This window comes from Rhodnius prolixus, unplaced genomic scaffold (genome assembly GCF_049639745.1).
Source record: "Rhodnius prolixus isolate KJV_2025 unplaced genomic scaffold, Rpr scaffold_13, whole genome shotgun sequence".
Taxonomy (NCBI): Eukaryota; Metazoa; Arthropoda; class Insecta; order Hemiptera; family Reduviidae; genus Rhodnius; species Rhodnius prolixus.
The window spans coordinates 6,158,153-6,181,595 of record NW_027411583.1 but is presented as its reverse complement, the minus strand read 5'-3'; the positions used below and the strand labels follow the sequence as shown (position 1 = coordinate 6,181,595).

General features: G+C 32.4%; 1 protein-coding gene and 1 long non-coding RNA gene across 15 annotated transcripts in view; both read left to right on the top strand.

Moving 5' to 3' along the window:
- Nucleotides 1-23,443, top strand: part of LOC141448011 (C3 and PZP-like alpha-2-macroglobulin domain-containing protein 8) — a 413,880-nt gene that overhangs the window by 330,487 nt on the left and 59,950 nt on the right. For 9 of the 14 annotated variants that reach the window (XM_074116013.1, XM_074116012.1, XM_074116011.1 and 6 more), the window contains one exon: nucleotides 23,013-23,168. In XM_074116013.1, coding sequence (XP_073972114.1) covers nucleotides 23,013-23,168 — 156 coding nt within the window. Of the gene's footprint in view, nucleotides 1-17,394; nucleotides 17,557-17,642; nucleotides 17,757-17,864; nucleotides 18,114-21,978; nucleotides 21,997-23,012; nucleotides 23,169-23,443 lie in introns of those variants that run through there. The other 5 variants (XM_074116022.1, XM_074116020.1, XM_074116021.1 and 2 more) reach the window with 5 other exon arrangements.
- LOC141448015 (uncharacterized) lies at nucleotides 608-9,936 on the top strand. Its single transcript, XR_012454789.1, has 3 exons — nucleotides 608-977; nucleotides 1,068-1,127; nucleotides 7,738-9,936. It is a non-coding gene; the product is annotated as an uncharacterized lncRNA (long non-coding RNA).

The window sequence follows — 23,443 nt, the reverse complement described above, 5'->3', positions numbered from 1 at the left end:
ACTTTACATAAATATTATTATTTATTTTATTACTTTTTAGAGTAAATCTCTCTTAGCAAGGAATTGACATATTACTATAAATGTTTTTACAAATATTGTGCTAACTTTACATAAATATAATATATTTACTCGTATAACGTATACAAATATTTATTTTACTTAAAATATGATTATATAAATATTATAATCTTTTCTCTAGGAGTCTTTAAGTGCTTGATAAGCCTGTTATTTTTGTTTTTTAAATCATGTATGATTTAGAGAAAATTTTGGGTCTATGTGAAGACCATGGTTGGGGAAGTAGACATATTAGATTATAGAAGAAGAAGAAGAAGAAGACTTATTCCGAAAGAGTTGTGGTGATGTTTTGAGACTTACTTTATGCATTAAGCTCAATAGCCAATTTCGAACCACTATAATGTGTTTGAAAATTTCTGTGTATTATTACAGAATCATGATTGGGAGTATATGAAAAAAGCAATTTCAGGATGGTGAGCTGTAAAACAGAGTGAACTGTAGTTCCCAGAATGTTGTTCTGAGGTATACCATCTTTGGTTGAGGAAACAATGATCTTTTATAAACTCAGAAGAACCTAACTGACAAGTAAGAATTTAAAATAGATTAATTGGGTTACTGGTAAAATGCCAAAATTGAGGGCATGCATGCTGTATACATCATGGAAAGCTCCCGAGAAACACTCTGTTTCTCATGAGTGGATGTAGTTGGCCATACAAAGCGATGATCTTGCTGAATAGTAGTGGTTTTCTTGTTGCCTAAATCTGGAATAAATTTAGAATCTTCGAGAATGTTTAAACAGAATTTTGGCGAGAATTTCACCAAGTAGTTAATTATAAACTAATGATGCAGTAAGAAAACAAAAGTTGATGGATAATTATGGAAGGTTATAGAATTGACTGAACATGAATATTTACTCGTAATATTTGAAAGTTGGAGTCCTGGAGAATGCCTTGCATACGGAAGTAAGAAAAACTGCAAATTTTGAAGTATTAAGATGGAGAGATTATTTTTTGGAAAGTTTTAAAGAAACTAATTGTGATTTAATTTACTAGGTGAGAACAGAAGATAGAGGAGCACCTAATATGGCCCAGTTATAAATCCCGGCTAGAAAAGTAATTATAAAATTACAATTATACATTATTTATCGTCGATTTACATATATACCTATGTATTGCTTTTAATAACACCAGATTATTTTATGTATTCCTCTTTAATTTGCTGTTAATTACATTTTCCTTGAGGTTCTAGTTATGTTGCTAAAAAAAAATTGAAAAAATTACCTCTTATTGTACCACATTATATTGATGAACAAATTAAATGTTCCTTCATGTTTTTTAGGGCTCATTTACGTCATATTGGCGGATTTTATGCTAAGTGTGACATTTTGAAAGTAATTAAGACAAATTTCCTTCAATAAATCTTACACATACTACACGCCTGTAATTTTAAGCAAGTTAGCAATAGGTTTACATCTTGTTTGCATCAATGGCAAACCTTAATAACTTGTTTTGCACCCTTTTGCAATTTCTTGAAGTTAGTCTCGCATGTTATAACTCCAACTTGGAAGTGTATAATTCAATTCAGATCTAACCAGGTTCTTATATATTGGCAATACTCAGTGAGAAGTTCCTATTTAAGAGTGGAGATAGTTGAACTATTTCCTTTAATAGTTCTCTTGTTTAAGTTTAGTTTCAAGAAAATTTGTAAATTAGATTTGTAATAAAAGAAAGTCTGCACGTTTTCCGAGATATTTTTCTTGATTCAAATTCGAAACACGACTTCATCCGATAAATATTTAGAGCATATCCCCTTTTTTTTCTAAATTTATTTTAGGATTAATTTTTTTTTTTTCTTTCTACTATCTGGAATTAAAGTTCTAGATAAAATAAATTATACCTGGCTTAAGTAAATCTTAGTGATGTTGAGACAGCAGAAAGGCAGAAGTTCATCCTCTGAGGATTACCGAGGACAGACTTTTAATCCTATAGACGAGTGTTATAAGTTTGGTAGATAAAATGTTGTAGAATAATGTTATTTTTACTGTTACTATGTGATCCCTTTATAATGTGTATATGTAATGTGAGGGCAAAACGTGTTGGGTGTGTCCTTTATATGTTACATTAACTTTTAGTTACTTCAAATATCTCCAGAATTCATTGCTATCGTAGTTCTTGTCTTAAGAGTTGTCTTAACATTTCTTTTAAGAACTTTGTTTTCACTTAGTTTTATATTCTTTGTACGATTTTATTTTGTAATTTGTTTTACTCTGTTCTGTTTTATAATTTCGCTTTATTAATTTTTGGTTTTTGTCTTCTGTTGCCAGATAAAAAGTTTTTAAATTATGTCCAATTTCATCAGCAACACACATTATGTGATTGTTCTGAACATTCTGAACAGAGAATTTGTTTTAGCGAATTATCTGCATATATTCATGAATAGAGAAATGAACAAGTGCTTTAGAATGAATCAGTTTTGGATTCTGAATCTAAAATTCCTGAAACACAGAAATGTATGAATAAAAATTAGGCGATAAATCTCTTTTTCACTTCGATAATCGCTGATAGATTTGACATTTAGGTCAGTCAACAGCTGGGGCCAAGAATAAAATGAAATAATAATGAAAATGTTTGGTGAAAAATTGATCCAACAGAAATGCTATTTACTAAATTCATTATTTAAAATAAATTTAATTCAATTAAATGTTAATAATTTTGGAGAACTCTCTAAATTTCCCAGGAAAAACAAATAAAAGAGGTAATACAAAATTAATTAGTTGTACTTTTACCATTATAATAATTGTGAATTTAGTTTTTAAACAATTATTCATGCCGTAAGTCATGCATTAATAAATATTTCTAACAGTAGGCGCATTTATTTGAGGTTTTAGTTGTAGAATTTTTTAATTCTCTAATCTAAGAATTGGACTTAAGGTTAGTTTAGATCAGATTCCATTAGGGTTGGCTACTCTTGCTATGTTACAAGGGACAATAGGTGATCTGTTGAGACGATCTCTAGTTAATTGAAGCACCTCTCTAGTTTTTATTGTTTTGTTAGTGTTTATGGGAGGAGTTTGGTTTAAAGCTTGAAGAATTGAAGATGACGATGGTTTATTTTGAATTCAATCAATCCCCCTGAACCGTACTTCAATTGAAGGATTCCAATTGATTTCCCACAAGTATATAGTGTAAAATTAAACAACTTATTGCTATAGTAATCAATTTGTTCTTCGAAAGTGAACCCCGAAACATGACACCCAAATCTTGGCCGAAGTCAACAGTAAGTAAATTTTGAATTACCTTTTTTTTGGGGGGGGGGGGTTAGGATTTGAAGAATTTACAGAATGTAGAAATGGTAGTTATAACTGAAATTGATGAGTTTCTATTTAGAATGACGTATGTGCAGCGAATAAATTACCACACCCCGATATATAAGCATTATCTTGTCTTGAAGATTCTACTTATTTTGCAGGAGAAATGGCAGAATGAAATGGTAGGACTGATTTCAAGATCTCTCATCTACTCTTTCTCTCTCTCTCTCTCGTTGAAGATAGATATCTGTACGTGTACGAGGAAGCGAGAGAGAAAAAGTAGGGATAAATCCCTTTATAGGAGAAAGCGAGATAAGATATAGGGCCTGGACTGTACTAAATCACGTGAGGATATCCTTCTTTTTTGAAATGCTTACAAATGGGCTTCAGTGCTGCATGTGAAAGGCCGTTAGTTCCTGGCACGGGATTCTTACTCGTCGTTTCTTCCACACTTCCGGAGTAGTATCCTACGTACCACTCATCTTCCACAGACATTTTCCCCCACCCATCTAAAAACAGTCATTCTTCAAATACCTTGCATTTTTCTCCCAAGTTCGTGGGGCTTATTGAAAAAAAAAATTCATATTTGAAAACACTTCGACTTTCTCATTCGAGTTTTCTACTCACTTGAAAATTCCATTTCATTTATTTTTTTGCATTTAAATGAAAATTATAGTTTTTATGGGAGCACGACCTACCAACTTTTACGGAGTAATCTTCACACTAGTTACTTATCTATCTTTTCTCGTTGCTGTGCTTTTTCATATCAAGTAATAAGAAGTATATAATGTCGACCCCTTGAATCACATCCACTTCAAAGATGCCTGGACTGCAGTGCACAAAGGTGCCCTAATATAATGTGCCACAGACTTCTATGGACTCCTCGATTCCTACACTGTAGAATTAACTTCTTGTTATATGGAGTAACTTTTTGTATTAAAACTCGCCGACTGGCGCAAGAGTTAAAGTTACCAGATAGATAGATAGATAATGCCTTTATTTTACAAAAAAAGTATTCTATACATGTATATAAACAAAAATTAACAAAGACTACGCTTGGTCACTGACCATCAGCGGAGTTTGTGCTACATAACTTAAGTAATGTCTTCCCCTAAATATAGTATAATAATGAAAGAGAAAAATAAGTAAATAAACTGAAGCTTCATTATGTAAAAAATAGTAATAATAATAATAATATTAATAATAAAAAAAAAATAAAATAAAATAAAAAATAAATAAATAGACATAAAAAATAAACTACCAGCAGTAAATAAAACCCTGAGTAACTTTGGAAACATATAAAATTAAAAGTGCAATCAGTAATTAAATTCTAATATTAAACTGAATCTATATTTCCAGGCTTCGCTGCAATATCTGATTAGCGGTAACCACCCTCCTAATCCATTTAAATATGAGATCAACTCTTCTTTTGATAGAGTATTCTTATTAAAATACTTTAGTCTGAATTCTATGAGACAGGGACATACCGCAATAAAATGGTGCAAATTTTCAATCACTGACATACTGCACAACGAACACTGATGCCTGGATGGCTCCCTAAGTAAGCTATAATTTAGGTATATCAACTCCCCCCTGGCCCTAATTACCCAACTGATATAATGTATTGGCAATTCATCGTTCATGTAATTAATTTCAAAATTTAATTCTTTATAAATTCTCCCTGATTCTCTCAGTTTAACTTCTTATTTCTCCTGTTTAATTCTGGGTTTATATAATATATATATAGAATCTGTGATGGGCAAAAGAGACTCTAGGCAAACGAAACAATGAAACGAGTCCACCTTCCTCAACTCATTAGCTTTTTCCCATTACCTAGGATACCAAAAAAATGCTCACTACTTTCTTCTGTCATTGTTCATTAAGTCTTTCTATATTCCTTTTATTTAGGCGCCACGATAGCCGAGCGGTTAGAGGCGAGACGTGCAAAGCTAATACGTATGTATTGTGGTACTAGGTTCGATTCCCGGTCTAGGCCTTGGATTTTATTTAATGTTTAATATGAGAAATTAACAGAAAAGTATGTTTTGCTAGTCGCCAAGGTCCACGACAAGTAATTGGTAGTTGGACATAAAGCCTGCCTGAAAAATTAGACCATTACTTTACATTCCTTTGATTTCTACTATCTTTGATGAGTAATTTGACTTCTCCAGGGCTTTTTATCCGAGAAAATTGTTTTTGCGCTAAATTTCTGTTTTCTAGTTATTTCCAGCAAACTGAACACTAGCATCGCCATGACCTCTGCTTGGAAAACAGAGATCCGGCGCTCCAGCTGTAGGCTGGCCACAATATCCTCACTTTTTATCCAAATTTGACCCGCACTATCCTGCCTTGATTCGTCAGTAAAGTAGATTATAAGTTCTCAGAAACTTCAAAAAGTCATTGAAATGAATAATAAATTTTAATTATACGTACACATAAAATTTATTATTTCAAACAACGCTTTAGCAAGAATAAAAACTGAATATTATTCCATGCTAATTATTAGGGGTAATTCGTTTAAAATAATTACCATTCATTACTTAATTATAAGAGACGATAAAATTAGCAAATAATGAACTTCTCTCCAGTTGGAAATAGTGAATCATAAATGACTATGTTAATAATTTTTCACAATTATCAGAGTTAATTTAATGATTTGCAAATTATTTAGATCAGCTAATTAAATTGCAACCACCAACTACAATGCGTGTGTATGTGTTGTACGTTTATCTATGTATAAGTAAGAATTTATTAGGGATGTAAAGTTAATTTTGACGTCACCTTTTGATTTAGTACACCCTTTATCAAATTCTGGATTGCTACTGTTTTAAAATTATGATTGATGATTGACTTTTTGCAAAGCCCTTTTGCAATTTCCTCCACCCCCGCCCATAGGTGGACGAAAAATGTGTAACTGTTGACGAACTATGTTAAAACAATTTAGTGAAGGATACAGCACAGAGTAAATGCCAAATTGGAAGTTAAAGGGCTTTTGTAACCATAGAGATATTGGATCTATACCGGATTGGAGTAAGAATTAATGGCTAAGAAATTCAATTTTCATTTCACCTCGTTACTTTCATGAATCAGTTGAAAAATCTTCTTTTTTTTTGTTTTGCATTGTACCCAAATTTTGAGATCGAGTGATACAATTTCACGTTTCCGCCTTGTTAAAATTTGAAATGGTATTGTCATCCAACTGGTAGAAAGAAAAGCGCTAACATTTATGATTTTTAGAACGGGTAGATTTTACTGAGAGACTGAGAAGGATATTTCCTGAAAATGGAGAAGATAAAGTGGAATATCCAAAGCTGAATCTTTTAAGTAATCTCTTGAACGAGAAGGAAGGTTTTGTCTTCTTGCAGGGCAAAACAGAGGAGAAAAGAAGGATTGTTAAAATGACCTTTCTAAAATAAAGGAAAATTTTATACACCCAATTTTTGTGTTTGTGTGTGTGTGTGTGTGTGTGTTTAATATTGGGGAAAAACTTAGTCTAAAAACTGAGGATATCACAAGAGGCGATGTTGATTTGACTAAACTCCGCTAGAGAGAGTATATGAAGGGGTATTCTCGTCGAAATTAACATCTCCATCCCAATGTAAACCACTTTCTCTTCCAGAACTTATAGGTAAACTTTTTTACCCTCTTTTTTTAGTTTTCTGCTTTCATTTTCCTTTTTCTTTTACATAAACTGGGAAAATCTCCTCTGGAAAAAACAGAGGGAAGACAAAAAAAAGACTCTACGTCAATTTTTCAGGCCTCAATCTTTCAAACGTTGTTCAGTTTTTTTTTGTTTTTTTTTTTAAGTGAAGATTTTACTTCTATTCTTACATCTTCAAAGAGCTTGTCGATGCATGTGATTATCTTAAACTAATCTAAAATCTTCTTTCTTTTTTGCATTCTCTTAAAAGAGTTGATGAACATTTTGAGACCAGCAAGCATCAATGCTGTCGGCTCTTTTATCTTTCTTAATCCTTATAAAGCTATTTTCAAAAAAAACAAAAAAAAATCCCCAAAACTGCCTCAATCAATCAATATACTCACGTCATATCCAAACACCAGCTACTACAATGCTCTCCCTGGATCCGTCCATGCAACAAACCGTTGACCCTGAACCTCCAGTCCTATTTCAGCTCCTTACCGCTTAAACTATCCATACCTGATAATTTCTTGCAAAGTTTTTCCTTTTGTTCTTACCTTATCCTTATCCTTAAGAGGATTGGTACGATTCAGCTTGTCAGTATCTAGATCTCTTGTGTTTGCAATTGGAAGCTCTCATTAATCAGTGGATTTTTTCACTTTTTTTCTTTTTAAATACTGCCTTTAGAAGATTCTATAAACTTTATATTTAATTTCAATCAATCTATAATTCTTAATTTTATCTCTATTTTATTTTTTATTTTTTTATGTTTTAGGACAGAAGATAGGTTTGGGATTAGGGCTACATGTACGGTGTCATTCAACGTAAAATACAGTTTAAAAAAATTGTGTAATGTTAGTAAAACTTAAATATTATGCATATATTGAAAGTTTGAAGAAAATTACTAAGTATTGGAACTTTGAAAATAGTAGTAAGAGAGAATGATAGTAGTGTTTCAAATACCAGATGTTTCAGTATTGGATCTAGTGAGACGCCTTATACTCTCAAAACATACAAATATATACTTGCATTTGGATACCTATATACACAATATGTGTATACTAAACACAGTTATGATTTTGTAAGAGAAATTTTCGTTTAGTCTCCTGTTACGTTCACCAAAAAGTATGCTTCTTGCTAAGTAAATACAAGATTCCATTTCTTATGTAAATAAACTTTAACTAAACATATACTTACATAATATTTTCTTCACCTAGAAATAGCATAGTTATTTGTCTACTAACATTATCTTACCCTTTCAGTTTTCAAATATTTGTTGAACAAAACATTTCTGTATAAAACTTGCAAAAAAACAACAACAAACAATAGTGGAAACACACATTTCAACAATTAATCACGGTAATAGTAATAATAATATTTATCAGGGAAGGGATTAGCTATGAGGTTAGCATACTGGACTCCCACGCGGAGGTCCCGGGTTCGAATCCAGCAGCTGACCCTTAGATTTTCTCTTCCTAGGAGCTTCTTACAGCTCACTGTCCGGTGATGGACAGTGTTGTCTGTAACGAGAGAACACTGTCCGGAGGCCGGCAGTGCACTGGAAAAAGCTCCGGGCGCCAATAACCTCAGCTGTTGATGCGCAAAAAAAAAAAAAATAATAATAATATCTAGTTATGCTGCTGGGAAAAAATACAAAAAACCCAGCTTTAATTGTACCAAATTATGTTGATGAACAGAAAAATGTTTGATGCGTTTACGTTTTTGCTGCTCGTTTATGCCATAATTAGTTATATTACTTATTAGTTATAAATTGCCCTAATTTCGGTAGGCTAATAGCAGACGTTTAGGTAAACAGACCTTTATCTGAAATTGATAACTTCTTTGCTACATTTTTTTTTAATTTTGGATAATCTATTCTAATGTGATAACAAGACTCATTCAAAAACAGGAATGACACTCTGTTATTTCTTACAGTTTTTATTTGGTCTCAGATAAACTTTTCCACTTTTCGCAGACAACTAAGCTTACCATTAATTTAAAAAAAAAAGAAAAAAAAAAGTTGATTTGAAATATTCTCATGAACCCCCTTCTCTTGCGAAAAATCTAATTAGGATGGAATCATACTTTAACCAGTTAAGGCGTGGAATTTAGTTTTAACCCCCACCCCACCCCACCCCACCACCACTGTGTGCGGTATACACGTCGAACGTAGGGCAAAACAACCAAAAGTTTACAACGTCGTAATAGTCACTTCAAGCACTTTTTCAGCAATTTCTGGGGCTTGAGATTACAGAGCATTCATGTGCTCTTTGAACATCTTGCACCGCTACACGTTATGCATTGCTCCTAGCTAACTAGAGACGCAAGAGCTTTTACATGGAAGAAAAGAGCTTTGAATTCTCTGTGCAAAATGAAATCGTGCTCGTACTGAGGTCTCTGAATCTCTAATTAAGATAAAAACGGCATTGCACATGGGTTGAGAGCTATTTGTGTGCGTAATTCCCCAATCTCTAATGCGGAGAGCAAACATGTACCAACCACTTATCATTTGGCTGACTCCCTCCGTTTAAAATACTTGACAGTTCTATTGGTAAGATAAAGGAAACATCCCACCAAGTAATATTCTTATTGCATTTTATTATAATTTCGAGTTTTTATAGTTAATGGCAATTTTATATTTTTCATAACGAGTATACACGTCGAATGCACCGTATCAGAGATTTGTTTTGACGTGTATACACGTCAAACACGCTTAACTGGTTAATTAGGATGAGATTATTATCAAGAAGAAAGCGAAACTTCCACCCATCAACCTTATTTATCACCTAAAATCACTTTTTGTATAAAAACTTGCAAACGACATTGAAACAAAACCAACGCAAGTTTAAAGAAGCCTTTCAAGATTATCGCAAGAACAATAAATACTTCCGGAGTTTTTACCAAAAACTTGAGGCAACTACATCCGTTAGAATTACCTAGTTTGAGCTAACAGATATATTTTTTTTTCCTCTGATTCACAGAACCTGAGAACAATCATTTCCAGTTGCTAGTCAAATGTTGCAATACCTAGATCGCAGTACATCCTCTTTACTGCAAATGGAGACAGTAACAACATCTATGGACAACTATGGACAATCAATATAATTTTAGGAACTAGACTCACCAAGGATTCTAATGGATAAAAACGCGTGTAAATGTTATTTTCATTTCATATCTTTAAACAAACTCCTTTGCTTTAATAATAAATTTAAATAGTTTTCTTTGTGAAAAGAATGTACGCATTACATAAATAATTTTTTTTTTTCAATTTACATTCCATTAGCGAGCTTATTTTCAATGGAACAAAGTTGAACTTAATATCAGTTCTGTGAAAACTTATCCCTTTGAAGACAATAAGATAAAGTTTGGAAATTAAGTTACTTAGATGGAATCCAGCAATTTGCCGCCTTCAGAAATAAATTATTATCAAGAAGGAAGCGAAACTTCCACCCATCAACCTTATTTATCACCTAAAATCACTTTTTGTATAAAAACTTGCAAACGACATTGAAACAAAACCAACGCAAGTTTAAAGAAACCTTTATTCAGAAATAAATTATATTTATCATACAGGGTAAGGTATGAATGCAATTTTAATGAGAACATTATCATTTTACGAGGCTTTGACGTCTATTCTCTACTATTTTCCATCGTGAAGACATTAAATTCTTGTTCAGTGGCTAGTGTTCGAAAAAGTGTAGGCTTTTTCTTTTATAATAATGGAAAAAACAGATTAATCTTTTACTTTTCTTATCATCAATATTTTTTTTGAAAGGATAAGGAAAATTAAGTATATCTATTCATGATTCCAACGGGGTTATTCTGCTTTTTATCGCTACTTCACATTTATAATAAAATGTATTCCCATCTACAGTACTCGTTGTAAAAGAGCACTTCGAAAATTTCTATTTATTTATATTTTGCATTTATTTATCTTTTTACAAGATTCTATGCTATAGCCTATAAATTATTATGGTTATATGTGTCCATTCCTATCTTTACTTTCTATTGTACCATTAAGTCTCCTTTTAGAATCGAGATAAATGATTCAATGACATTAACGTCATTAAAATGAATTCATAAATCCGTAAATATTATCTATTTTATTGTGATATTAAATACAGTCCAGTTTCTCTAAATTTCTCTTCCATTTTCTCTGATTTTATTAGGTCTATTTAATTATTGTAGCGTATTTAAAAATTAATTTGTTGCTGGTGTTTTTTTGAAAGCTTTAATCTTTCAGCAAATTTAGCACTAATAGAAATTGCCAGTTTACAGTATAGCTTATTGTGCTCCACGAATCTAAGAGAATCTTTGGCAGGATAGCAGCACATAGAACCAACGTTTTTATGTTAACATTTGGAAAAAGAAATAAAACAATAAGACTAGCATGAAAATAATATAAAACAAAATAGAGTCTTTAGATTGCCACAACACTCAAACAATAAGTAAGTTCAACCAACACCAATAACTCCAGAAATATGGTCAAAGAAAATAACAATATTATGTTGGAGATACAGATTGTCAAAGGTTTTACCAACGCAAATAAACTTTTATTTGCAAATGTATATAATATTCATATTCATGGAGCCTACTTTCCTTTGTTTCTTTCTTTCTGTAAACACTTTTATAATTTAAATTAGAGGTATTGTTTCTTGTTTTAACCTGCGACAACAAAAAGTAAACAATAAAGAAGTAAACTTTATAAATTCTTTTGTGTTTAAAAGTCTGTAATGTTCATGCAATAATCCTTGCTTAAAAAAAATTGTAATTATGGTACACAATTTGGGAAGAAGGAGATTGAAATTCTTATTGTGAGTTCTTTATTAATTCTGTATCTGTAAAAAGTGTAGTTGGAGTTATTATTTTCATTTATTGTGGAGGATCTGATATAATTCATCAAAATTTATTTGGAATTAATTGAAAATTAGACTTGAATTTGGTGTAGTAGCCGTTCGAGTTCTAGTCTTGGCAAGCACAACGAGTCTGTCTGTCATCTTTTGTAGAGCAACAGCTTTGCCGACAGTTTTGTAATCTTCTCCGCTCAGTAGAGGTTTAAGCTTTACTTAAATTCATCTTGCTTGTATATACCCTGTCTTTCATCGAAGGGCGCCGCCTGCTCCTTATCTTTTAGAACTCCTAGCTAGCTTACGTATTTTCCCAGGGTATTCCAGGTCAACCTGTTCTCCAATTTATTATTTTATTTCTAAAACTTTTACTAATAACTATTTTTGCTAAAATAACTTTTCCCTAGTACTGCTTTATTCTTAGTATTTTCGTCCTCGATTCATGGGAAAATCCGCTTTACCTAGTTTCTACCAACAATGCAGACATGTGGAATAAAACGATTTATGAGTTTGCAAAGTATCTGAAGTTCTAGCGAGGGGGGACATAAGAGGCTAGAAAACTCGCAGCTATATTCACATTTATTTCCTCCTACTTTATTTTATTTTTTTGGTGTTGTGCTGCCACAATTTTTAGAAACAGAATAAGGTAAATGGATCTACCTTTAAAGAATGGCGTTAGCAGTGGCTGTAACAATTTGCACCTGAGTCTTTCCTCACCTTGATTCATAGGATCTCGTCCATTGTACTGAAGTGAAATACTAAACCCACACCTGCTTCTAACTTTATTGCCTTTTCCAGGCAAATTTGTTTTCTATAATTCAATCTCAAACAATAAACATTGTTTTATTGATAATTATTTAAATTAGGCTAAGAGAACAACTATGCAGATCAGCATTAGATGTTAAATTAAGAAAGAACTCTTGCTTTTAATTCATACCCTAAATGGAAGAAAAAATAACGAAATTTGTGCTTGGCAGGACAGTTACGGTAAGCAGAACATCCCTAGAAGTCAGCACACGGTGATATAACTAAGGTAGATCTGTTCCTTCTCATTAATTGCCAAAATAGAAGGAAGTGTAAGTTAGTTAAGCCAGTTACTTGGGTGTTTTACATTAAGCTGAACCACTATACAAGTAAGCACTCGAAGTTACAACTATGGTGTGTTTGATTCTCTTCATTCATTGCCAAAATGGTAAGAAATTTAAGGAAGTGGGAGCTAGTTTAGTGTGATTTGTGTTAGTAATTTTTGTGTCGATTTTGTACTGGATAATATTATTTGGAGGGCACACTTACTCGACATTCTTCAACAGTAAATATTTCTATTTTATTCGCTACATTTCAATCAGTCTCCGAAACACGTTTTCTACGTGAGGCTGATTAATGTGAAAACAATATTGACTAATTTTAGTCATCAATTTAAAAATTTTGTCTAAAAAATAAAACTAAATACAAATCTAATAAGACCGAAGATAGTTTAATAAATATTTACAATTAATTTAGGATGAGATATACTAGACTGCACGAACGATTGGAACTCACACTAAGGAGCTTATTGATCTTGTTTGGAGGATCATCAAGATGTATCAAAGTAATGGAGAAGACAGTACGGTCCTGTTTCTTAGAGGGGCGTCCCTGACATGCTGACAAGTTACAGCTTGCTTCCCCCTCGTCAGTGGAGGGATGATCAGTTTCTTCCTTCTTTTTTTTTTACGCTACCTCCCAGGGGGATAAAACTTTTTATGTGGGACACACGTCATTCCCATGCTTCATTCCTTAACTTCCAAGCCAAAAATTTTCTTTACACTTGGTATTATTTTGGACCACATTTATTAGTTTTTAAATTATAACTAAAAAAAAAAAATATTATATAAGTTCCATGAAATTTCGTCCAGCATCTCTTTGCATGTTTTCAAAGAACAGAGCTGTGAATGTAAGTAAATTTCCAGAGTACTGTACATGTCGAGCTAGATAAAGGTTTGTTGGTTCCAGGGATGTTGATGGACGCTCACCTGAAAACTGTTGGTAGCAAACAGAGATTGACATTTCTTTGCTCAAATTGCAGGATGCTCTTTGTGGATTAAAAGTTAAGAATAATATGCCCTCGTGCAGGCTACAAAATTCTGGCTTAATACTTTGCTAGGAATGCAAAGCTCGGTTAATTTGATGCTGCAGGTCACTAAGTGTTATTAATGAATAAATAACTTCACTACTGGGCAAAACTTCTTTTTCATTTCTTCTTGGGAGAAATTGAAGGAAATAAATGAATGTTGATATGTGGCGTGAGTACGTATGCCATGGAAGTGCCATGTGTATATAAGCTCATGAGATTGGAAGAAATGGTTGGGGAATGAAAAAAAAAATCTCAGGATAAAGCAGGTTTCCATTGGAGGAATGCTTCAGAAAGAAACGTAATCAGGTGGAAGTGGGCGCTTTACTTTGTAAGCAGAGCAGTCCTGGAGAGTGATGTGACATCACTAGATAGAGGGTTTAGTAGTGACGTGCGATGATGGGGCTGTGAAAGAGAGAGAGAGTCTGAGAGCAACTAGAGTTGGTCCATGTCTTGTTTTTCTTATCTCTGTCATCCATCACCGGCTATTACCTCTAATGTACCACATACACTAATACATTTTTCACAAAATAAGTGTATACATCACGTACACAATGTGTACACATTAAATATTATGTTCCTTCAATATATCTGAAACTACAGTTTATCTATGGCAGATCGCTTTTATTGATTGATTAGATCATTTTTTATTGTCCCAATTCAAACCCCAAACAATTTCCGCTTGAGAATGGCTCAAAAACTAAGTGCTGATTTTGACGCTTTTAAAGCTTAAAGCGTTCATTTCCATCAACTTATGGTTCTTCCTACACTATTCCTCTCTTCATCCCTGCTACTGAGATTACCGCCATTTCTCTTGTCAACCATTATCTCCTATCTTTCCAGCTTTCATCAGCTTTATAGGCAAATAGAGAAAAACTCTACTTTTACATGCTTCTTTAAGCCTTTAACACTCAAATTTAGAGACGGAAATATGAAGCTGGTCTTACTTTTGTTAGCAACTTTTAAAGTTTATAATTTTTAATCATAACGAAAAAACTATCAGCTTTCGCTGAAGCTGCCAAAGCTTCATAATAAGCATGTAGAGAAGTTTGTAAAAAATCCCCTTCGCCAAAATCTCAATAATTTTAGTTTCATCATATCTAACTAATTCTTGTAATGGAATCTGGATTTACTAGTTCGATCTATGCTTGGAAGAAGCTCTTTGGAAGAGAAATAATAGTTGAGAAGAATGTGGTGCTATGTGCTTACAGTGGAATTGCGGTCTGGTTCCTGACAGACTCTCGTTCCAACTATTCAACGTGTACTCTCAGTTTAACAAGAAAATATTCCTTTCAGCTCCTGTTAGACGTTCACCTTCTTCAAGAAGACAATGCAAGGTGGCTAACGCCATTGAACCATTATCGGTAATCAATTAGAGATTAAATTTGGTCACCCAACTTACTGTCCAGATCTGGTGCCTTTCTTGTTCGCTACAAGAATAGGCGAGCAAACTTCACCTATATTTCCTCCTACGGAAAATTCATCATATTATTCAAACTTAAAAAATTAACCAACATTAAGTCATTTCAGAGAAAAAGCAATAATTTATTTTATTCGCCCAATATTCTTTTTTGCAAATTAAAAACTGAATACTTTCATTCTATATTCCATCTTTTAAATTCACATTCACTATAACTTGTGTCTTTTATATTTTGGTAAGTCTTCCTGTCGAATTTTTTTTCTCTGTTTATTTATTTTCTTTTTTCAAGATTGTATTCCACATTTTCTTTTATGAAAAAGGAAAAATAACGTTATAGAAAAGTGTGAAATTAATTTATTTTTCTTTCCTTTGTATATACATATTTTTTTAATTTTCTTTTGACTTCTTTTCCATTTACAAGATTATTTATTCAATTGAAAGAACGTCGTGAAAGAAATGTTTTTTGTTAACAATTTTAATTATCTTTTCTACAAATAAAATCTTTAAAATAAGAAAAAGGGGAATCAAATAAGGACTTATGATAGGTTTAATATTTTATGAAGAGATGTTAAAGAGTTTTTTATCTTCTTTTTATTCAATCTATATAGATTGTAGCTAGGTGAAAATCAGCCAGCGATGGCGCTCCTTAATGGAAAAATGAAGCTTGAGTAGAAAGAAGTTTCTCGTGACCAGTTAAGTTTTGGTAGTGTGGGTCTGCTTGTGGATGATCGTCTTTTGCTGGTTTTTATCTAAATTTTAGAATTTGGTTTAGTTATAGCTTTTTGAAAAGGATGCGTTTGATGAATTTGTATTTTATTGTCAGTTGGACTACCTTGCGAAAGATTTGGAAGTAGTCTGTACCGTTCAAAAGTAATATTTTGTATGAGGGAAAAATATTGAGGTGGAGTTTTCTCGCCTGGGGTGTGTATTCTTCAAGATTGCATGGTATCGAGCAAGCCTTGAATTTGGCATGCTTTTGATTTTTATCAATAACTACCTAGTTAAGAGAAACAAACTATGAAAGTTTCAAGCCTGTAACTTTTCACCTTCTGAGTGGTTAATTTTTTAAATTTTATTTTATTCTAATGGAAATCAATAAATTCAATGAAAAGAAAGAATTATTTCTAAGGTCTTACGATGTGGAAGGCTAAGGTTCAGTGAAACACACTTATTTTACAGGCTATTTAGTTCTAAATCATGTTTAGAGCACGTTGGTTTCAACCTTAACAGTGGACGCTGGGTGGCTAAAGAACCTGGTACAATGTAATTAGGACATTTACACTGTACCACTGTAAGCAGAATACCAAGCAGAACATTTGCAAACAAGGATCACGGGAAAATGGCCAAGTAGAAAAAAGAAAAAGTATCACTTAAGGAAGAAAATTTAAAGGAACTATAAAGAGGTACTGGGAAGTTGGGACAGGTGCCAGGAGTTTGCCAAATAATGGTGAGAAATAACAGCTAATTTGTGAATCTACGGTTAAAAGAGTTCATGAAACTAAATTTATAGAACTTATAAAAATTAATAGAAGTGTAGTGAGCTAAAAGTTGCTTTTGAATCTTTAGATGACGGTACAGGAGTGTTGCCAGCTTCCAAGTTGAAAGAGTCAGCTTAAAAATCTTACAACGCTCACAGAGAAGAATGCAAACGGAATTAGATGCTTAGCTGGCCAAGCAAATCTGCAGAAATAAAGGTTTTGCCTCATTTAATAATTATGAGACAACAATTTCTCTTGGTTCTTCACTAACAATTTTTTTTTCTCCTTCTATACTTTTTACCAAAGGTCTATTGAATAATGATTAAGAACTAAATCCTGAAAAATATATGAACTTTTCGCTGATGAATTTTAATAAAAAGGCAAAAGAAAAGTCATCTAAAAACAAGTCAATAAATCCAGATTGGCCGAAGTCGCACTCATGATTACTCATTAAAAAACAATCATTTATTGTTAAGTACAATTTTAAATTTAAAATTGTAGGTTAATATTTAAGATAATTATGAAATTTTAGGACACTGTTTTGTAACCTTAAGAAACCTTCTTCTTACATGTTAGTCTAACATCCATCAAGGCACAGTGATAGCAGAGATAGTAATGAATGTATTCTGAAGTAAATCAATTATTAAAAAGTAACAGATAATTTACTTAAAATTTACGAATTTAATAGTGGCAACTAATTGACTGCAATATTACGTTCCACAGCTTATTAAAAAACACAATTGTGAGTACAAATAAAAAAATTGTTGGTAATTAAAAGTATTTTTCAACTATTTTAACTCGTTTCTTAATTAATTTGTTTTTCTCAAGTTAATTCAACGTTCTAAAATAATTTACCAAACTTTCAACTGGTGGTATTTTCGTCAAAGTTTCGAGTTTATCTTTTAAATTAAACAATTGCAAAAAATATTTTAATAGAACTCGGTGAGTAAAAACTTTCTTATTGAACCACCTGGATCATTTCAAGATTGACTTTTACTTTTAAATCTAATTTCTACTGTTTTAACTAATCTAGACTATATTTTCTTTCAGAACAATCTAAAAACTCATTAGTAATGTCTTAGGAAGGCTTCAAATTTATTTGACTATCGTCTGTGGAACATTTATTTAATTGCTTCATTAGTAATTACCTGACCTGAGGGCAAATAACTTACTCGAAGAGCAATATAAAGGTTTTTTTTTTGGGAAAAGCTTATTAATAATTCATTCATTACTTATAACAGTGTTATGTATTTTTCTTCTCTTTCTCTTTTTTATTCCAAAAATGGTTACTAATTTATGGTAAGTTTTTACAATATTTTCGTTTATTTTTTTATACTATTTTAAAGAACATTTTGTTTGACAGTTAACTAAAAAATTTAGCCCGTATTTAGCAAAGATAACGCTTAGTCTTGCGCGATTGATTCGGTATTCGACCAGCAAATTCTAATTGCTTAATTTGATGTAAAACTATGTGATGTGAGTTTTCAATTTAAAAGATAAGGCATTGTTATGATGGAGTTGTTTTATTTAGATATTTCTTTGGCAATATCTAGGTCAACCAAAATTACCACTTCACTGAATCTTCATTTTCCGTGTTTTAAACTATTTTCGTGAAAATAGCTCTTAAGTTTCGTTTTTTTTATTAAACTTGGTGTACCAATTGTTTGTTTGGAAGTGTGTATCTTTTATTTTTCCATAAAATTCGATTAATTATTCTTGGAGAGAGGGTTGTTAGGCTCCCCTATAAACTTGCCATTTTTGTTTTGTTTTTAATTGTTGGGCTCTTTCTTTTGTGTGGTGGGGTTTACAATATAAGTTTCGTAGAAAATTGTTCCACCGGAAGTAGTTATTTACTCAATGGATAGATTACTTACTCAAAAAAGGCTTTTGCTTTCCTTTTAAGGTTACATTTCCATGTGAAATATTGTTAAAAACTGTGTAATCTTGTGTTAGATTAAATATGGGTCTAACGATTGGTAATAGTAGAAAAATTTTGAGAATGGTAGTAATGGTAGAGAGTCGTGTTTGTTGTCCACAGCAGATTTTTCCTTTCTGCTTGCATCGTAGTAGGAAGTTAAACCGTAAATTTATTTAATTCCGAATCAAACTTGAAAACTGATAGTTTAACAGAAGTTAATATTTATTAATTTTGTAACTCAAGTTTAGTTTATTAATCGGGAGTTGTAGATGTTTATATATTTGTATGTAAATATATATTTCGTGTAAGTAAAGTAACAAATTTCCATAGCGAAACTAGCAGCGCTGTTATTACAACATTGCATCTCTCTCTGGGATTAACATTTCCTAGAGCTGGTTGAAGTTTCTAGGTACTGAACACTTCTTACGTTATTCAATTACTTACTCTGTCTGTGTGAAAGAGTAAGAGTAATTCTCAGAGCTAAGGGTAACCCACAAACCCAAAGCTTATATTACTAACCTGGCTCAAAGTAGCAGAGAGAACTATGAATGAGAAAGAGAACTAAATATGGTTCGTTTGAGTTAGAAGAGCGAGCGGTAGGAGAACATTCTCTTCGAGTGCTGATTGTTTCATATTCATTGGTAATAATAAACAGCGCACAAGTCTGGTTGGCTGAACTGGTAAACATTAATTAGTGAGCTAAAGACTTTAATTTATACAAGGATAGTGTGGTCGCTTCGTTTCTAAAACTATTCCTTTATTTCACCTATTAATAATATCTATTTGTCTTAGTGTATGGAAATGTATTTAATGTGGTATTGTGTGTATGGATATTTAAAGAATGTTTGTTGTACATGTATCTGTAGGTTTAAATTCCTGATATTCCCGGTTGACTTGTTCGATAATAGACGTTTATTATTCATTAGGAATACGGAACATAATTCTTTGTTAAACAACAATATGATGTATTTACCCTTATTTTAATATTTCCACATTAAAAGGCACAGCTTTTATTAGATTTATAAACATTTCCCAGCGCCTCTGGCGCTTAATTTGAGAAAATACCTTCTATCTTTGCGGTTATAGTTGGTGTTCCGTAGTCCAATTATATGCCTGTCCTGTTCACGCCAAGTATGTTCAATTACACAAATCGTGATCAGTTGCCAATTGGATCGTGATTATTTAAAAGCATGTACTGGTTCGGAATTTTTGTTTGGAACCTTCCTACAGCAGGCAAATGTAGCGGCCTATTGTACAAGTCTTTAGGTTTAGTACGTGGTTTGTTTTCTAACTTTGTAAATCACATGGTTTGTTGGTTTTTTTTTCTCCGACTGCTCTAATCGATCACCAATAAGTTACAAGTTGGTTTAATTTCTGATGGTAAAGCTGACGAAAAAATTGGAAATAGGTTTGAACTTTGATTGGTGCACCGAAAACTCTCTGCAAATGCTTTGTAAATTCAAAAAACCGTTCATAGGTTATGATGAAACAGACCGATATACACAAAAAAAATAAAGCCTGCACATAATTTTTCAAGACAAATTGAAAAGATTGGTTGCAGCTAGAATGATTCTGGAATATTCATGATGTTTTGCAATAAAAGAGAGTAGTAAAGGAGAAGTAGAAAATCAATTTCGATGAAGGAAGGATGAAGATAGTATAGAGGTGATCTAGGATATGTTATAGACGCACAAACACAAGAGGAATGGAAGCGGATGATCGAACATAGGAACGTTAGATCAAAGGAACTGCTGAGATGAAGGAAGCCGATCAATTATGTAGAAGAGGACGTGCCCTAGGTTGGGCGCCAAGCAAAGTAGATCATAAAGGCCTTGGCTAGGGTGTGGCGCAGGGAAAATATCGTTGCAAAACACATACACGCGCGCACGTGAACAGAAAGTACTAAAGATATTTGCGTGCTAAAAGCAAACAGGATGCTTTGGTATTGGGTACTGTGCTTGATGCTTACGTATCCTAGTAGAGCATCATTACTTTACCTAAGCTTTGCGTATGTGTAGTAAGTTTGTGAGTGTATTGGTTATGGGTTTACTTCTTCTGCAATACCTCCACTCCACCGCTACTGCTATAGTCATCTCCTTTCCTCTACAACTACTACTTCCAACGCCCAACGAACAGAAGAAGACTTGTTACAAATAGAGTTTACACTTCACAACTTCTTCAACTTAATTTAATTCTCTTTCCTTAAACAGTTGTAACTTGCACCAATACCTTCTTCATGCGCCTCTAAGTTTATAGTAAACCCTTCGCCTCCATACTACTTTAATCCAGTTTTATAACAAAATACTTAAGTCCCCAAAACTTGCAATTTATTTATACCTAAACTACTAAATCTAATTCCTTTACTCATTTATTTTACATTTAAGTAAGTTTTAAGCCTTTTTTTTCGTTATCTTTCTTTTTCTTGGGTTCCTTTCTTGGTTTGGTCGTGCTCAAGTTTTCTAATTCTGTTACGCAACGTGTAAATTCTATTTATTTCTTGTCTAGGCTCTGAATTTAATTGAAGAGTTGAATGATAAAATTATCGCCTCGAGAATGTCCGCCAGAAATAATAGCAAATTTATTTTACTTATAAATTTTACTCTCTTTTTGAGACAATGTATTTTTTATAAACACTTGTTTAGTAATTTAAATGATTTTTTTTCTTTTTCTTACTCGCTCTTATGAGTAAGTAGTGCAATCGTACTGGTTTTTAATTTTGAGTTATCATTTAAAATACACTTATTGAAGTCAATATATGATGAAAAAGTAGACGCCTTGAACAAATCTTATGAGTTTCAAAATAGTTTTTTTTACTACAATTTATTCAAATATCGGCGTAAATAACAGTGGTTCACAGTACGTAAAATTATTTTTATATTTAAACGAGTTTCTTTTTCATTTAGCAATAATGAAAAGAGCTGACAAAACGCTGTGGAAAATTCCTCATTAAACCACAATTGAGTATAACACTACTTTCAGTAGGAAGGCACTCGTTACAAATATAGAATGTTAATTAAAATTTACAAAAACTTTTATAAAATGTAAATTAGGTAGTTGTTTTTATTCGAAATTTTTCATTAAACTTTAGTTAATTAAAAGCAGCTGTTTTGAAAGTACTTAATTATTTATATATCCAGTTTAAGAATTTCAACTGTGGTCAAATTGATTTCCACGAGTTTCATTGGTGTATTATTTATTTTTATTTAACCACAAATTAGCATTCATGGTTGTTGCTAAATATCAAAAACCTAGTAATTAAATGAGGTTAATATTTGAAATAGTGTTGTTTTTATGTCATGGAAAATGTGTTCAATATAATAAGAATCCATCATGATCTTGATGTATTTCTAGGAACAGCTAGAAATATGTTAAAAGACGGATAGACTGCATCAAGGATAGATGCAGTGGTTGAAGTATCATGTTTACAAAAATCCGTATCTAGAACCTGGTTACCAACAAATCCAGTCACTTGATAAAACGAGGTTCAAAATTTTGGAACTTATCCACCTTGTTCTGTTTTCTGGCATTATTAGTGTAAATTTTGAAGATGCTACTTTACTTAATTTCTTCCCGTTTCTGTTGAGGAAAATGGATTAGCCGTGTCTTGAAGAATCTTGGTGCTATTGATGTTTTCCTCTCGTAACAGCACATACAATTCTTTTACACTATGCTCAAGCAAACTCTGATCACTTACACATTACACACTTTTTACACTTTACAGGCGCCTACAATGTACGTATGTACAAAAAACATTCATCTAAGGAAAACCAGATCGATGATTTCACCAAATTAAGGGAATCAGATTTCTAGGAATGTTCTAGCGAGAGGGGGGAAGCCAGTAAACAGGGATAATCTCTCCGGCGCTCGGTGCCTCGGAGTTTCCTCCCGATCTATCCTTCGGCAAATGACACTTTGAATTCATTTACCTCCAAATACGAGTTGCATGTATAAACCCATTTCTATAAGTCCTTTGAATATTCAGGATTGTAAGTGTTTGTGATATTGGACTGGGATGACCTGCGGAACGACATATATCCAAATTAGCCTATACTCTTTTCTCTACTGGTTTTAAAAAGCACTTGGGCTTTGATATTTGCCTAAGTAAGTAATATCTACCTAAACATTTAAAAATTTTATTCACCAAAGTATATTCCGTTTTTTGGCCAGGCTGAAACAAAGTGATTAATTTTATCTAATCACATAATTTTGTCGCATCACTATGAACAATTTAAACAATATTCTCTTATAATGCTCATCTGTGCTTACTTTATGCTGTCCAGGTAGAAGCAGTAAGCTCAGAGAAAGCTGTACGAGTTCGTGTAAAAGTATTGGACAATACTACATCGATTTATAGCCAGGATATTGAGATGTCCGGTGGACAGGGTAGTTTCCTGGTTCCGGCCATACTGTCCGACAGCGACCTGATTACCTTGCAGGTGAGTAACTTCTCTTTTAGTATTATTACCAACTTTTATGTGAAGGTCATAACCGTAAATTTCTTCCTCTTTTTTTTTATCTTTTTAACTTCTGTGTACGTTTTTATTTTTTTACTGAATACTAGGTAGTTTTTACTGGTTGTAAAAGGAAGTATTGCAATCTTGGTCAGATTTTCACCTAATTGGTTTTTCAAAGAAATTTTCACGAAAACTTCTAGATTTTTCTTTTTAAACCTTTCATAAATAGAACCTCTCAATCTCATTTAAAAAAAAAA